This window comes from Lithobates pipiens, unplaced genomic scaffold (genome assembly GCF_037356315.1).
Source record: "Lithobates pipiens isolate NorthernLeopardFrog02 unplaced genomic scaffold, aLitPip1_a1.2 Scaffold_3, whole genome shotgun sequence".
NCBI lineage: Eukaryota > Metazoa > Chordata > Amphibia > Anura > Ranidae > Lithobates > Lithobates pipiens.
In genome coordinates, this window is record NW_027507790.1 from 140,084,649 (window position 1) to 140,101,024 (window position 16,376).

The 16,376-nt window shown below is 40.8% G+C and overlaps 1 protein-coding gene across 2 annotated transcripts in view; it reads left to right on the forward strand.

Moving 5' to 3' along the window:
- The window catches only part of LOC143940688 (uncharacterized), a 68,551-nt gene that overhangs the window by 18,373 nt on the left and 33,802 nt on the right, over positions 1 to 16,376 (forward strand). For both annotated transcript variants that reach the window (XM_077462321.1, XM_077462322.1), the window contains exon 5: positions 13,985 to 14,152. In XM_077462321.1, coding sequence (XP_077318447.1) covers positions 13,985 to 14,152 — 168 coding nt within the window. The remainder of the gene's footprint in view (positions 1 to 13,984; positions 14,153 to 16,376) is intronic.

The window sequence follows — 16,376 nt, forward strand, 5'->3', positions numbered from 1 at the left end:
ATATGTGGCACTGATAGGCGGCACTGATGGGCACTGATAGGTGGCACTGATGGGTGACACGGATGGACACTAATAGATGGCACAAATTGGCACTGATAGCTGGCACGGATTGGCATGGATAGGCGGCATGAATGGGCATGGATAGGTGGCACACATGGGCATGGATGGGCACTGATAGTTGGCATGGATGGGCACTGATAGGTGGCACAGATGGGCACGGATGGGCACTGATAGGTGGCACGGATGGGCACTGATAGGCGACATTGTATTGTATTGTTTTGTGCTGATGGATGCCAATCAGTGCCAAACAATAATGCATGCCAATCAGTGATGCCCACTGGCATCCATTGTGGGCACTGATTGGCATCCATTGTGGGCACTGTCTGGCATCCCTGGTGGTTTGTAGAGACCAGTTAAATCTCTACAAACAAGATCTTCCACTCTCAGCCAATAACTTTTTAATGCCCGTGCCAACACTGAATCTTCTAAAATTCTGTCAGTCTTTGCCCAAAAGAAAGCACAGGTGAAAGCAAAAGCTGTGCGCATGAAATTAGCGATGGACGCTTTGGAGAAACAATGTGACCATACCACAGCCATGGTAAGATTAAAGGTTTTAGAGCAAGCTACTAGCAAAAGTAAAGGACATAACAGCAGCAGGCAGTGAGTTGCATCGTAAGCATCATATTCCTTGCACTTTGTTTCAAAACTTCAGCTCCCAACTCCCAGCTCTAGCAGCTGTATCCCTCAACCAAAGTGAGTACACTGCACCTACCATATCTCAAGACAATCCGTCTCCCATTCCCCAGCACACCAGGCTTTTGCACCTCAGTAAAATGTGAACACTGGTATGCATATAAAGGAGAATACACCATAACATGGGGCTAGTCAATTTCCTCCTACCAAGTATACTGCCCCACAGCTGCAACTCAACATAAATGCAGCCCCAGACTTTCAAGGAACCTCCACTATGCTTCACTTATGCCTGCAGGCACTCAAATATTGTATTGCTCTCCAGACCTTCAGCTAACAAACTGTTCCTGCTACAGCCAAATATTTCAAATTTTGACTCTTCTGTCCAGAGAGCCTGCTGCCATTTTTCTGCACACCAGTTCCTATGTTTTCATGCATAGTTCAGATGCTTAGCCTTGTTTCTACATCAGAGGTATGGCTTTTGGGCTGCAATTCTTCCATTAAGACCACTTCTGGCCAGACCTCTAGACAGTAGATGGGTGTACCTGGATCCCACTGGCTTCCACCAGTTCTGTGCTGATGGAACTGCTGGACATCTTCCAATCTCAAAGGGAAAAAAGAATGATGTGTCTTTTCCTGCAATAAGTTTCCTTGGCCGACCACTGCATCTACAGTCCTCAACATTGGCCGCTTCTTTGTGCTTCCTAAAAAGAGCTAGAACAACACATCTTGAAACCCCAGTCTGATTTGAAATATTTGCCTGGGAGAGACCTTGCTGATGCAGTATAACTACCTTGTGTCTTGTTGCTGTGCTCAGTCTTGCCATGGTGTATGACTTGTGACATAAAATTGCCTTCCACAAGATCTCCTTAGTAGCAGAGTTTGGTTGTTCTTCACCCAGTTTTAAGCTTCCTACACAGCTGTTTCTGTTTCAGTTAATGACTGTGTTAACCTACATATGAAATTGATAATCATTAGCTTTTGCTTGATATAAGTGGTTAATCATAGACCTTACTCTAATCCTACAAAATTTCTGACTCTGTGAAAGTGTATAAAGTGTGCACATGTAAGAATTGATGCTGGTTTGAAGCCAAAGGGAAGTCACACCAAATATTGATTTGATTCAGATTTTTCTTCTTGTAAAAATATAAAATATATGTAAATATATTTTTAGTAAGCACATCATCTCTGTTCTCAGCTAAGCTTAGTAAAATGGGCGTGGAGAAACAGCAATACACTGGTCTTCCCAGTGAATGACTGATAACTGTGCAAGGGGGCATGTTAGCACATGTCTTGGTCATTGGAAGACAGGCAGGCTCCCAGCACAGCTAGAAAATAGACCATGCGGGAATGGAGGTGTTTCTATGCCTAGCATGGTCAATTTGAAATAGGAAATCAGGGTCACTGCCAGGAACACCAGGTATTTCAAAGGAAGAAATACAATGATAATAGGATACTTTTTAACACATGGCACAACAGACACATATCAGGAATATGAAATATGGGGTAACATTTTATTTAACCACTTCAGGACCGCCGTATTGCCAATGTACGTGAACACAATGGCACAGGCAGGCACAATCACGTAGATGTACGTGCCTGCCTTCCAGCGGGTGGGGGGTCCGATCGGACCCCCTCCCGTTGGATACGACGGTCCGGTTCGCTCCAGGAGCGCTCCGTGATGAGGGGATGGCCGTTGGTTTTTGGCCACCCCCTCTGGATCGCTCCTGGCCAATGAGAAGCTTCCTCCCACTGTGTATTGTTTACACAGGAAGGAGGAAGTGATGTCATTCTCCTCGGGGCGGTCTTTTTGACCGGACTACGAGGAGAAGACTAATAGTAAGTGTGCACCAACACTACACTGACATGTAGGTACACACAGGCACACAAACTCCCCCCCCCCCCCCGATCGCCCCCCTCCCCCCCCCCCAGTCACAGTGTCACTGATTGCATTGATCATTTCTTTACTGATCAATGCATTCAGTGTCAGTTGTGACAGTAAAAACTGTCAGGACAGTTAGTGTTAGGTCCAGGGTAGCCCCCTATCACCCCCCAATAAAGATTTAACCCCTGATTGCCCCTAGAGTTAACCCTTTCACCCCCTTTTGCCAGTGTCACTAAGCGATAATTTTTCTGATCGCTGCATGTGTCGCTAGGTAGCTAGTTATTTTTTTAGGTTCACCGCCAGGTTTTTATATCGCTAGGTACCCCGATATACTACCCAATAATGGTTTTAACCCCCTGATTGCCGCTAGTTAACCCTTTCACCCCCTTTTGCCAGTGTCACTAAGCGATCGTTTTTCTGATCGCTGCATTAGTGTCGCTACAGTCGCTAGGTAGCTAGTTATTTTTTTAGGTTCACCGCCAGGTTTTTATAGCGCTAGGTACCCCGATATACTACCCAATAATGGTTTTAACCCCCTGATTGCCGCTAGTTAACCCTTTCACCCCCTTTTGCCAGTGTCACTAAGCGATCGTTTTTCTGATCGCTGCATTAGTGTCGCTACAGTCGCTAGGTAGCTAGTTATTTTTTTAGGTTCACCGCCAGGTTTTTATAGCGCTAGGTACCCCGATATACTACCCAATAATGGTTTTAACCCCCTGATTGCTGCTAGTTAACCCTTTCACCCCCTTTCACCAGCGATCACAGTATAAGTGTCACTGGTGACGCTGGTTAGCCAGTTAGTTATTTAGGTTCCCCGTCAGGTTTTTATATAGCGCCAGGGACCCCCATATACTACCTAATAAAAATTTGAACCCCCTGATTGCCCCTAGTTAACCCTTTCATCACTGATCACTGTATAAGTGTTACGGGTGACTCTGGTTAGTTTGTTTTTTATAGCATCAGGGCACCCACCATTTATTACCCAATAAAGGTTTAACCCCCTGATCACCCGGCGGGTGATATCAATTAGGTTTTAGGGTCAGGGTCTGCGTCGCCCCAGGCAGCGCTAGGTTAGTGCCAGTACCGCTAACACCCACACGCAAAGCATAAACCTCCCGTAGTGGTATAGAATCTGAACAGATCAATATCTGATCTGATCAGATCTATACTAGCGTCCCCAGCAGTTTAGGGTTCCAAAAAAACGCATTTTTAGCGGGATCAGCCCAGATACCTGCTGGCACCTGCGTTTTGCCCCTCTGCCCAGCCCACCCAAGTGCAGTATCGATCGATCACTGTCACTTACAAAACACTAAACACATAACTGCAGCGATCGCAGAGTCAGGCCTGATCCCTGCCATCGCTAACAGGTTTTTTGGTAGCATTTTATATTTAAATCCGGAAGGCAGTGCTTGGTTTTCGGGGTCCCGTACGTGGCTAGGCTCCCAAAAAGTCCCCCACATGTGGTATCCCCGTACTCGGGAGAAGCAGCAGAATTTATTTTGGGGTGTAATTTGACTTCTGCCCATAGCATGTGTGAGCAATATATCATTTAGTGACAACTTTGTGCAAAAAAAAAAAAAGTTTGTAATATTCCCGCAACTTTTGGCAAAATATAAAATATTCCATGGACTCAACATGCCTCTCAGTAAATAGCTTGGGGTGTCTACTTTCCAAAATGGGGTCATTTGGGGGGGTTTTGTGCTATTTTGGCATTTTATGGCCTTCGAAACTGTGATAGGTAGTGAGGAGTTAAATCAAAAATTTGCACCCTTAGAAATCCTGAAGGTGGTGATTGGTTTTCGGGGGTGCCGTGCGCGACTAGACTCCCAAAAAGTCCCACACATGTGGTATCCCCGTACTCAGGAGAAGCAGCAGAATGTATTTTGGGGTGTCATTTCACATATGCCCATAGCATGTGTGAGCAATATATCATTTAGTGACAACTTTGTGCAAAAAAAAAAGTTTGTAATATTCCCGCAACTTGTGGCAAAATATAAAATATTCCGTGGACTCAACATGCCTCTCAGTAAATAGCTTGGGGTGTCTACTTTCCAAAATGGGGTCATTTTGGGGGTTTTTGTGCTATTTTGGCATTTTATGGCCTTCGAAACTGTGATAGGTAGTGAGGAGTTAAATCAAAAATTTGCACCCTTAGAAATCCTGAAGGTGGTGATTGGTTTTCGGGGTGCCGTGCGCGACTAGACTCCCAAAAAGTCCCACACATGTGGTATCCCCATACTCGGGAGAAGTAGCGGAATATATTTTGGGGTGCAATTCCACATATAACCATGGCATGTGTGAGCAATATATCATTTAGTGACAACTTTTTGTAAAAAAATGTTTTTTTTTTTTTGTCATTATTCAATCCCTTAGTACAAAAAAAAAAATATTCAATGGGCTCAACATACCCATCAGCAATTTCCTTGGGGTGTCTACTTTCCAAAATGGGGTCATTTGGGGGGAATTTGTACTGCCCTGCCATTTTAGCACCTCAAGAAATGAGATCGGCAGTCATAAATTAAATGCTGTGTAAATTCCAGAAAATGTACTCTAGTTTGTAGACGCTATAACTTTTGCGCAAACCAAAAAATATACGCTTATTGACATTTTTTTTACTAAAGACATGTGGCTGAATAAATTTTGCCCTCAATGTATGACTAAAATTTAGTTTATTCGATTTTTCTTATAACAAAAAGAAGAAAATATCTTTTTTTTTCAAAATTTTCGCTCTTTTTCCATTTATATCGCAAGAAAAAAAAATCGCAGAGGCAATCAAATACCATCAAAAGAAAGCTCTATTTGTGGGAAGAAAAGGACGCAAATTTCGTTTGGGTGCAATATTGCATGACCGCGCAATTACCAGTTAAAGCAGCGCAGTGCGAAATTGCAAAAAGACCTCTGGTCCTTAAGGTGTTTATTGGTCCAGAGCTGAAGTGGTTAAAGTGTAACTAAAGGCAAATCTTTTTTTTCATTTTAGATGGGGGGGGGGTGGTTTATAACCCCATAAGGTTTTTTTGCCATCTTGCCATATATGGGTAGATTTCACTGGACTTCCTGTCCCATAGCCAAAACAGAAAGTCAGAGGAAATCTCTCCAAAGTGAGGGAATCCTGGGGTGGCACCAGGGTCTTCAGAACTGGTGCCCCCATTGAAAGATTTCCCCTCTATTACTGTATTGATCTCAACCTAAAATGTAGGATTTTCCTATAGGACCTCTTTCGATGAAAACAGTAAACAGGAGAAATAGATAGGCTGAATGTCCCTAACAGAGGTGCAGACAGCTGTAAAAACTGACAGGTGTTCTAATACCGCTATTCAAAACTTAAAAAAAATTGTTTCCTTTAGTTACATTTTAAAGTGGTTGTAAACCCATCTGGAAAAAAAAAAAAAGCAACCTGCAAGGCAAAGGCATAATGAGCTAGTATGCATAGCATACTAGCTCATTATGAATAACTTACCTGAGAACGAAGCCCCCGAAGCGGTCCTCTGTCTTCATGTCTGCCACTGCCATGGATCCCGGAGTGACTTCCGGGTCTCACTGCTCTGGCGCTGTGATTCGCCGGAGCAGTGATGACGTCAATCCTGCGCATGCGCACTGGAGCCGACACTCGCGGCTTATCACCGCGATCTGCGGCCTGCCCAGTGCACCTGCGCGCCGCTGTCTACAGTGCATGCGCCGTAGACAGCGGTGGCTGTCTTTTTGTAAATATCTCCTAAACCGTATAGGTTTAGGAGATATTTCTTGGACCTACAGGTAAGCCTTAATCTAGGCTTACCTGTAGGTCAAAGTGGTTTGTAAGGGTTTACAACCACTTTAAGGCGTAGGAAAAAGACAGGCAAAAAAATAGCATAAGTTTTACATATACAAAGCACTATAAAAAAAAAAACTTTTCATACTTGCACATAATTAAAAATAAATTAAGGTTTATTGATTTACTGTTTTTATATAAAGTAACATGTAATAAAACTGCTTAGTATAGCACCCACAATTTACCATCTCCAAAACAACCTTGCTTCAGGGTGAATGTAAGATATGGCAACCAAGCCACCTGCTGTTAAATTATTAGGATAGTTAATAACGGTGTCTACATTCTGAAGCCTGATTGGTCGGTCCCCCACTAATTGGCTGCTTCAGATGGCTTTGAACAGTGCCAAGGTTACTGGTGGCAACACGGGTAGTAGCTCATTAGGTACTTAAGGAAAAGTATTCCAATTTGCTGTTACTTTACCTTCTATTTATGTACAAATGTGACACTTATTATTTCAATAACTGTTACTTGACTAGATTTTTTAACTTCATATTTTATATCATATCTACTGTATATTATAACCTAATTACTGACATACACACATAATATATACCTACAGATTTGATTCAGATACAACGTGTACATTTTTATATCTTAGCAAAGTATTTTACTCAACTGTACTCTGAGAGCATAGTCCGAGCTAAGCCAACCCCACGACATTTGCGTCACAATCAGAAAAGTCAGTGTGCACAATTATTTCTCCACAAATACAGTACAGATATATGTTTATATATATATATATATATATATATATATATATATATATATATATATATATATATATATATATAAATATATATTATTCTAGTTTACTCTTTCAGTTATTTGCCCTTGGATAACATGTGTTTGTGTGTTAAAGCAGACATAAACCCCAAAAAAGTGAGACTTAAAAAAGTCATTCAGACAAGACAAAATATAGAAATTCCTAAGCACAGGCCATGCGATCTGCCAATAAACTTGTGGGCACTTCAAAATTCTATCATTGCAATAGAATGGTAGCATTCTAGGATACTTGAATTGTTTTATGTATTTATTTATTTATTTTTATCTATTGTTTGCCTACAACTTATCTGAAAATGAAAGTTATTTTTTTCACGCTTAACAACTACCAAATAGCTTTTTGAACACAATTGTACCACTTTTAGTTTACTCAACAAATGATCAATCTATGATCAAGAATTCTAACACAGTTATTCAAGACAGTAATTCATTTTTAAAAAGTCAGAGGGAGAAACACACACATTTCATTTTCATGTAGGCAACAAGTGTGCAGATGTTGCTGGGCTTTCTTATTGGAAAGCTCAGAATGATGTGAAAATAAATATAGAAGCACCCCATCAAATGTTTATTTGTAAAATAAAGATATTTTATCATATTAAAAAAAATGATCTGGTGCTGCCATATCAAACAAGCTTGTCACATGTATTTGTGGAAGTCCATGCCAAGTAATAGTGTGTGTGGGAGAAGGGACCAAAGTCTCAAACAGAGGGTGGTGGCTAAAACAATGAAGATACAGGCCCCCATTTAAAATAATTTGGAGGTAGTTTGAAGGACCACCAGCTATAAAAGTTGGAAGCCAGAATGAATGTTTGAGAATGTTTTGATATATTCTCAAAAAAATGTTTGCAGCTATTATGGCATTATCATAGCAATTATGCAAACACCTAGAGTATATGCTATTAGGTCAATGCTATCTATATATTTGTTGACCAATGCAAAATATTTTCTGCATTTCCAAACATAAGATGAGTTTTCAATTCTATTTTTGCTTCTCATGTGCACAGTGATAATGCTTTCTAATCTTCTAGTAACGTGACATTAGTTGTTTAATCCTACTATGTACTGTAGATGTGAACTACACATCCTTGGCTTGAGTATGCAACTGAAGCTTAAGACAAACTACGTCAAACAGGCACGTGTCAGTAAAATATACTTAATCGAGTAGGTAAAATGAATTTAAGCATCCAAATTTAAGATTGTTCTTATAGGTCCAGCTTAGAATGATTTAGATTGAGCTTCTACTGCCAAGATGACTTCAAATCTGCTTTAAAGTAAACCCGTCACTAAACTGGGCAGAAAGACTTAGAAAATAATTAAAGCAAACGTAAACTTAATCTGCAAGAACTCACAGCATATGCACACAAGTGTAGGAGTTCCATGTCTCTTCTGCTGAAAAAATCTAAAGAGTTTTTAGATCTGATTCCGCTAAACATAATTAGATGCTGATTCAGGGAAAACTCAAAGGCAAATCTCAACTGGGGCGGCACAGTGGTGTAGTGGTTAGCACCCTCATCTAGCAGTAAAAAGGGTCGCTGGTTCGAATCCCAACCATGGCACTACCTGCCTGGAGTTTGCATGTTCTCCCTGTGCCTGCGTGGGTTTCCTCCAGGTGCTCCAGTTTCCTCCCACACTCTAAAGACATTCAGGTAGGTTAATTGCCATCTGTCCAAAATTGGCCCTAGTATATGAATGGGGACCTTGGATCGTGGGCTCCTTGAGGGTAGGGACTGATGTTAGTGTGCAATTTACAGGGATAGGGACAATTGTAGACACTCACTCAGGATGGACTGGTGTCTTTATTCAACCTTACTAGCTATGTAACCTTTCCTCTAAAACCAGACATCTTGTACCTGACTGTGGAGCCTGAGATGATGAGGGTGGCCTCTTGTGCAATTCCCATTCAAGCACCCCTGGCAGTGGAGACAGGGATTGCTAGAGCAGTGGAAGGGTGCATGTGCCAGGAAGATGGAGTAGTGAACTGAAGCTTGGATACACAGAAGTCCTTCCAGTGGTAGTATGGAGTCAGGTCACAAGCTATGTTAAGCAGCAGCCAGGCAAACAGGTGCAGGGTCAAGATCAAGTACAAGGTCAGAAATAGGCAGGAGTCAGTAACATACCAATTCGGAAGGTGGCATGAGAAATCAAAACCGAGGTTGGTAACACAGGCAAGCAGCAGACATGACAGGCAGGGGTGATCCAAGAGAGATGTCAGATGTAACCAGGTCAGGGACAAGGTAAGCAGACTTTCAAGAACCAGGAATGCACGAATCAGAGCTGAAAACTATCCTGCAGTCAATGGTCATGTGTGCACAGACATGAGCATTTGCTGTACGAGACCCCTAACAACCAGTCCTAACCCCTTCCTAGGCAAAACAGCTTATCACTTGGAAGACCAATAAGGAGACTCAGAAGGTGAGAGTGGGCAAAGCTAAACTTGACTGACAGTTGCTGCTGAGAGAATCAACCATTTGAATCAACAGCGCTTCAGCTGTGAAATTTGTGAATGAATTCCTTCACAGTGCTTGTAGCTCCAGAGGTCAGAGAAGACTTGTTTCAAAGCTTATTTATGGCTTATTAAGAGCATTCCTCTGGATCTACTGATTGTTTTGACAAAATTTTCACTAAAAGCAAACCCTGATTGTACATTTATATAGTTACATAGTAGGTGAGGTTGAAAAAAGACAAAAGTCCATCAATCCAACCTATGTGTTTGATTTATATGTTGGTATTACATTGTATATCCCTGTATGTTGTGGTCGTTCTGGTGCTTATCTAATCGTTTTTTGAAACTATCGAGGCTTCCCACTGAAACCACCTCCTGTGTAAGGGAATTCCACATCCCTGCCGCTCTTACAGTAAAGAACACTCTAGGCAGTTTAAGGTTAAGCCTCTTTTCTTCTAATTTTAATGAGTGGCCACGTGTCTTATTAGACTCCCTTCCATGGAAAAGTTTTATCTCTATTGTGGGGTTACCAGTATGGTATTTATAAATTGAAATCATATCCTCAAGCGTCTCTTCACCAGAGAGAACAATTTTATGTACTCAGTTTGAATTGGCTAGTGTTTTGACAAGTATGTTTAACATTACACTGTCACATATTAAAAAAGGCTCAACCATGCCTGTAAAAATAATAAAAAATAAAACGAGAATCTCGCCACATGTTGCTATGAAATGGTCTTCGTCCTTGCATCAATAAATGATATTACACAATAAGTTTAATGTATTATCTAAATACCCTTAATAATTGCCCTAAACTCACGTAAAAGGTAGCTATATTTCAAATTTGAACTAGTGCGGGGGGGGGGGGGGGGGGTGGTGACAGATGAGTAAAGAAATGGAGAAGGGGGTGGACTCAAAGTAAAAAGGGATGAAAGAAGGGAAGGTGTTTTGAACAAATGGGGGGGGGGGCCTTGGGAAAGGTGGGAAAGGGGAGGGGAAGTTGAGCTATCCCTTTGTATCATGTCCTGTTTAACTGCATCTCTTATAGAGAAAATATGGTTGTAACATAGCGGAATAAATCAAGTCTACATCAACAGTTGAATCCAGGGCCTAGAAAGATGATCTTGAGGGAGGGAAAACAAGGTCTCTGACTTGGGAGGATTCCATAAAGACGCTCCAAGTGATCACATGTTTCAGAATTTATCTAGGTTGGCGCTGCTAATGGCTAAAAGACGTTCCATGTGCTGCCGGTCTGGCAATGAGGGCATCAATGTAGATTTTCACTGCCTTGGTATAGGCTGACTGTCTCTGTTTATTTTTTATTAATACAATGCTAACACTAAAAGCACAGTAATCCAAAACAAATTAATAAACTGTAAAAGAAAAAAAAGTCAAGTAGACCAGTAACAAAACACCCCTTCATTATACAGTATCTGTTTTCAGATTAATGTTACAATGTCAAAAAAATCAGTCCTGGAATAGCTTTGTTGACTTTTGGTCAGCTGGATCCATGCACATAGCTCAAGAGCTCTGACTCTTTGGGAAGCCTTCATTCGGCTTTAGGTTAATTGCTAGTTATTCAGCAATAGCAGCAAGAATGTAGAGTGAAAATAATTTCTGCATTGTCTTAATTTGCTTTACAACATTATAGTCTTATATCACATGTGTCTTATTAAATTTAAATATTCAGCAGCTTTAGCTGAATTAATAACTTCAACAGCGTGCTAATGGTCTTATACTGTTCAGTTAGCAGGCTAGGGACAGGGAGGTGACACTGCTATGTTCTTTATAGCTCCACTCTGGGCAGTTAAAAACACATTCCCTCATACTCAACCCCTTTACAGCTAATCACAATTTTTAGTTAAAAAAAAGCTAAAAATGTAAGCTATGGTCACAGGATAGGCTGGGAGCGATTCTTCCTTCTTTTGATCTGCAGTATAGGAGGGTCCTTCTTGCAGAGCCCATATGACTTGGACACTGTCCATTGGCTGGTGAAAGTGTCCACCCCAGGGGCTCCGACTGAGTTCCTTAGTACTAAATGGGTATTTTTGTTACAGCACAAGGGGGTGGCAACAAGACCAGTCTTGATCAGCAAGGAGCAGTCAAAAAACATCAATCTCCACCACTGTAAGCCCTTGTACACACGGTCGGAGATTCCGACAACTTCTTTATACATGATCGGAGTATGTCCGATCGGAGCATTTTGTCGGAAAATTTTACCAACAAGTTGGAAAACTTGGTCCGTCAGATACTCCGACGGAAACAGTCCGATGTAGACCACACACAGTCGGGATATCCGACAAAATGGTCCGATCAGACACATTCCGTCGAAATCTCCAACCGTGTGTACAAGGGCTAAGAGGTTCTGTGGAGGATCAAATTATAGTGGATGCACGTGAATAGTTTTGGGGTTTAAAAGCATTTATTTTTTAACAAACACATATGCATTTTCCATGCATTTTTCATGGTCAAAAAAAGCTAGCAAAAACCATTGGATGAAAAATGCTGATAAAAGCTTTTTTGTGCCAGCTTCTAATAGCATTTTAATAGCTTTTAGGAGCATTTAGAAGCTTTTGGGAGCATTTAGGAACAGTAGCATTTTATTAGTGTTTTTGCAGTTAGGAGCATGAAGAAAAAAAAAAGCTAAAAAAAAGCAGTTTTAGTAGCATTTAGTAGCAGTCAGGAGCATTTAGTCTCCATGTACATTAGTGTTTTTTTAAGCTCCTAGAAGCTAAATTGTGTTATCCTATGTGTCCATGTACGCTACTTTAGGCTATTAGAATTTTTTGAGCTTCAGCGTCTAGTAGCAGGAAAAACCAAATGTTGTAGAGTTTCTTAGAGTGTTTTCCCAGCAGAAATGCTCCTAAACGCTCTTAAAGTGGTTGTAAACCCTTACAAACCACTTTGACCTACAGGTAAGCCTAGATTAAGGCTTACCTGTAGGTCCAAGAAATATCTCCTAAACCTATATGGTTTAGGAGATATTTGCCCGAAAACAGGCGCACTGAGCGCGGCATTCTCAATGACGGAGCTGCCGCGCGTGCTGTCTCCCGTGCGATGCATAGTAGTCCATTATACTTTGCCTTTGCAGGGAATGAAAGAGGAAGTAAACTCATCAGGGTTTACTTCCTCTTTAATAGCATATTTTGAGCTTTTTTCACCCTTTCTGTTAAAGGGACTGCAAAAATGCTAATAAAACGCTCCTAAACACTCCTAAAACGCCACTACAAAACCAGCCTTTTTTATCCAGTGTTTTTTTCCAGCTTTTTTAGCTTAAAAGAAATGCTAGTGTACATGGAGCCTACGGAGTGTTTAGGAGCATTCAGGATTTTTTTCTGCTGGAAAAATGCTCCGTAAAACTCAAACTCCTAGACACTGAAGTTCAAAAAATGCTAATAGCCTAAAGTAGTTTGCATGGACACATAGGATAACATTATTTAGCTTTTAGGAACAAAAATGTTAATAACAGCTTCTAGGAGCTTAAAAAAAGCTAGTGTGCATGGAGCTAATATATTAACATGTATTTCAACTGAGCAACATTCAGCTTTAAAATGATCACTGACTGCTCAGTCACATTTTCAGATGCACATGTTGGAGAGCACTGAGAGATGCTGTCCAGGCCCGTACTTTTGACATACATGTACATGATACATGCTATTGTAATAACTAAACTAGCCTTTTCCTTTCCAGATTTTATGTTAACTCCACTGCTAGGATTTGGCTAAGAACCACAGCTTTCATCCAATTTAATTTTACCACACATTGGTTACATATAAATAGCAGACCTGCTTCTATTTTTCTGTAACTAATTGCTGAAAATTACTGCTTCGCATGCATAGATGTGACACTTATTATAACGAATGTCTTGGCTGTTTCACACATCTTTGCAGCTTATGTAACCATCTGTTTATAAGCATTGTGTTGTTAACTAGATTTTGAGGTGCTTCATATAGCTGATTTATGTGCTCTGTTTAACAATTATTTTGTGTATATATATATATATATATATATATATATATATATATATATATATATATATATATATATAGTGCTGCTTTACTGTCTCTTTTACAGTTAACTGTTGGGTATTCATCCCCATCCCAATATTGTGCATACATGCAGAAGCCCATACATTTTGTAGTTGAAGAGATTTGATTGAACTATCATAAGATCTCTGCATCTTCCAGATCCACCTTGGTTCTTCCAATACCCCGTCTCATGAGGGTTTACTTTAAGAATGTAAAATATGCACAGAGACATTGTTATTAATGTGACAAGCACTGTCATTGCCATAGCAGCTGGTAAAATTGTAATCATTAATATCCACCTCTGTTATTTACTGATACTGAAATGCCTGCTGCTCTGTCAACATATTTTCCAGGAAACTCAGAAGAAACACGTTCGGTAGATCTAGCATCACGAACTGACAGCAAGGACAAAGGATTATATACAGAAAGCTTTCATTCAGCATCATGGATATTTAGAGGCGATGACTGCAGTCCAGATAATAGCCCAAGATGTCTCAGCAAAAGGCCACGATCTATAGCAAGTAAGTGGGTTAAGGTGACCATTCTTTCTGATACTCCCAGAGAGTCAGACCCACTCAATAAGTAATGTGTCCACTACAGTGTACATAACATAATCTCAACACTAATTCCAACTAACTTGGATGCTGATAGATGCAGTGTTAAAAGTAACAAACTATTCTTCTGTTACTAATGGTCTTTCTCTGACAAGTCTTAAATTCCATGATTGAAGATTACTACCCTGTGCTTGCTGATTTACTGGATGAACTTCCAATCTCTTATGCTGGCCGTTTGCCGTTTTCAACCATTTTCGACAAGCTTTCACTGTCAAAAATGAATTGATAGATCAAGGGAACCCATGACAACTAGAACACCATTTTAAATCTTCATGTCCTTCCATTAAGGTTTACATCTCCTCTCATCTAAAGTTTATGTCATGACAAAACTTTTTTCTTTAGCTTTGGATATATTAGGGAATGGTTACAACATCTATCGGGTTTGTTTACGTTCTCTGTCCTGCTGGGTTAATTTGCCTTCACTTTCTAGAATATACAAGAAGAAATAAGAAATCTTTCCAAACTTAAACAGAATTCTCAACTTAAGCCTATTGAAATTTGGTGAATTAATTAACGACACTGAGTAGATTAATTTTGCAGCAAACAGTCAATAATGGGAGAGACCGAGTCAGGCCACACAGTGGGAAAGGCTTAAACAAGGGTTTTTAAAGCAGAAGTCAAGCCTGAGCTTTTTAGGCTGGGCTTCTCTTCTGGGTCACAAGAGTACAATGAGTTTTGCACAACTGTGACCCGTTTTCAGCAGAGAGCAGTCTGAAGTCTGCTCTCCGCTGACGTCACTGCAATCAGTCGAGGCAGCGCATCATCCCAACTTCCGAAGTCTGGATCCGCCAGCTGCCTTGACTGATGGCAGTCTCAGCATCTCAGCGAGCTGCTGAGATGGCCACTCCCCACCCCTCCACAGCTCATCGCTCCAATGAGCGCAAAGGATCAGAGCAGGAGAGATGCTGACTGACAGGCAGCATCTCTCTGCTCTGGGACGAGTGAGAACTGAGCCATCGACAGTGTGATGCTGCATCCACCTAGGTAAGTATGAATAAAACATATTTAAAAACATACTTCTCTTTTAAATAGAACCTGTAAGGGGTAAGTTCTCCCTTAAACATTGATAGTCTGTGATGAACGCCTCCTCAAACCTTGGTGGTCAGTAGTAAATGTTTTTTGGTTAGCCTTTAAATGCCACCAAAACCTTGGTGGTCAGTAGTGACTGGCCGCTGTAAATATTTGTTGTTAGTGATTGAGATTTCTCTTAAAACTTAGAGGTTGGGGTAGCTTAGTAAAATCATTTGTTACCTTCCTGAGAGAAAAGCTGCAAAGGTCTGGCACCACTGACTCCTGGTGAGGGCTGCACCAGAATTATGCAGGCACCCCCAGGGGAGTTATCACTTAACCCAGTGCTGTCTGCATGACAAGGTGTTGCGAGACCCAGAGCACCAGCAGGTGGCCCATGGGATGCAGCCCAGGTGCAAGGTACTAATAACACCTATGCACGGTTTCATCCCCCCGACCCCGAAAGAAAAAAGGAATTAAAAAAAATGTGTCATAAAAGTTTAAAGTCATGCTCTTCACCTGAACAAAATGTAGCGGCAGGTTTTTTTGCTTCTAGACATCATATCCAGAAATCCCCAGTCATTGATGGTGAATTTAGTGTCACGTGAAATGCAAAACTGTGCTGATCTTTCAAGATGGATAAAACGATTGCAATGTATGTGGCTAGCAGCAGAGAACAGTCCTAATAGTTTAAAGAACATGCAGGCCTTGCCTACTGTAGTCTCTGAGCATAACACATAATCCTGCAGCAATCAGCTACATCCCGGGCTGAGCAAATTTCCATATTACTTATTGCAACATATGCCAAAGGGAGGAGGGAGGTAGCAGCAGGGAAAGCTGCACTTTTACTTTGCTATTTTCTAATATATCATACTTACTGAATAAGGCAGCAGAAATAGCAAATATGATGTTAATACCACGGTTACTAATAGCAGCGAAATCAGTAAAAAAAAAAATTCTGATTGGTTATAATGTCCAAGTTAGCTTTCATAGTTGACTATAACATATAGTATGTAAACACATATTACTTATCGTCTTTCTGTTTGCATTGCCTTATTAAATAAACCTAAATACTGTATGTTTTAATAAATTATTGTAAATAAAGCCTACTAAGATTTCTGAT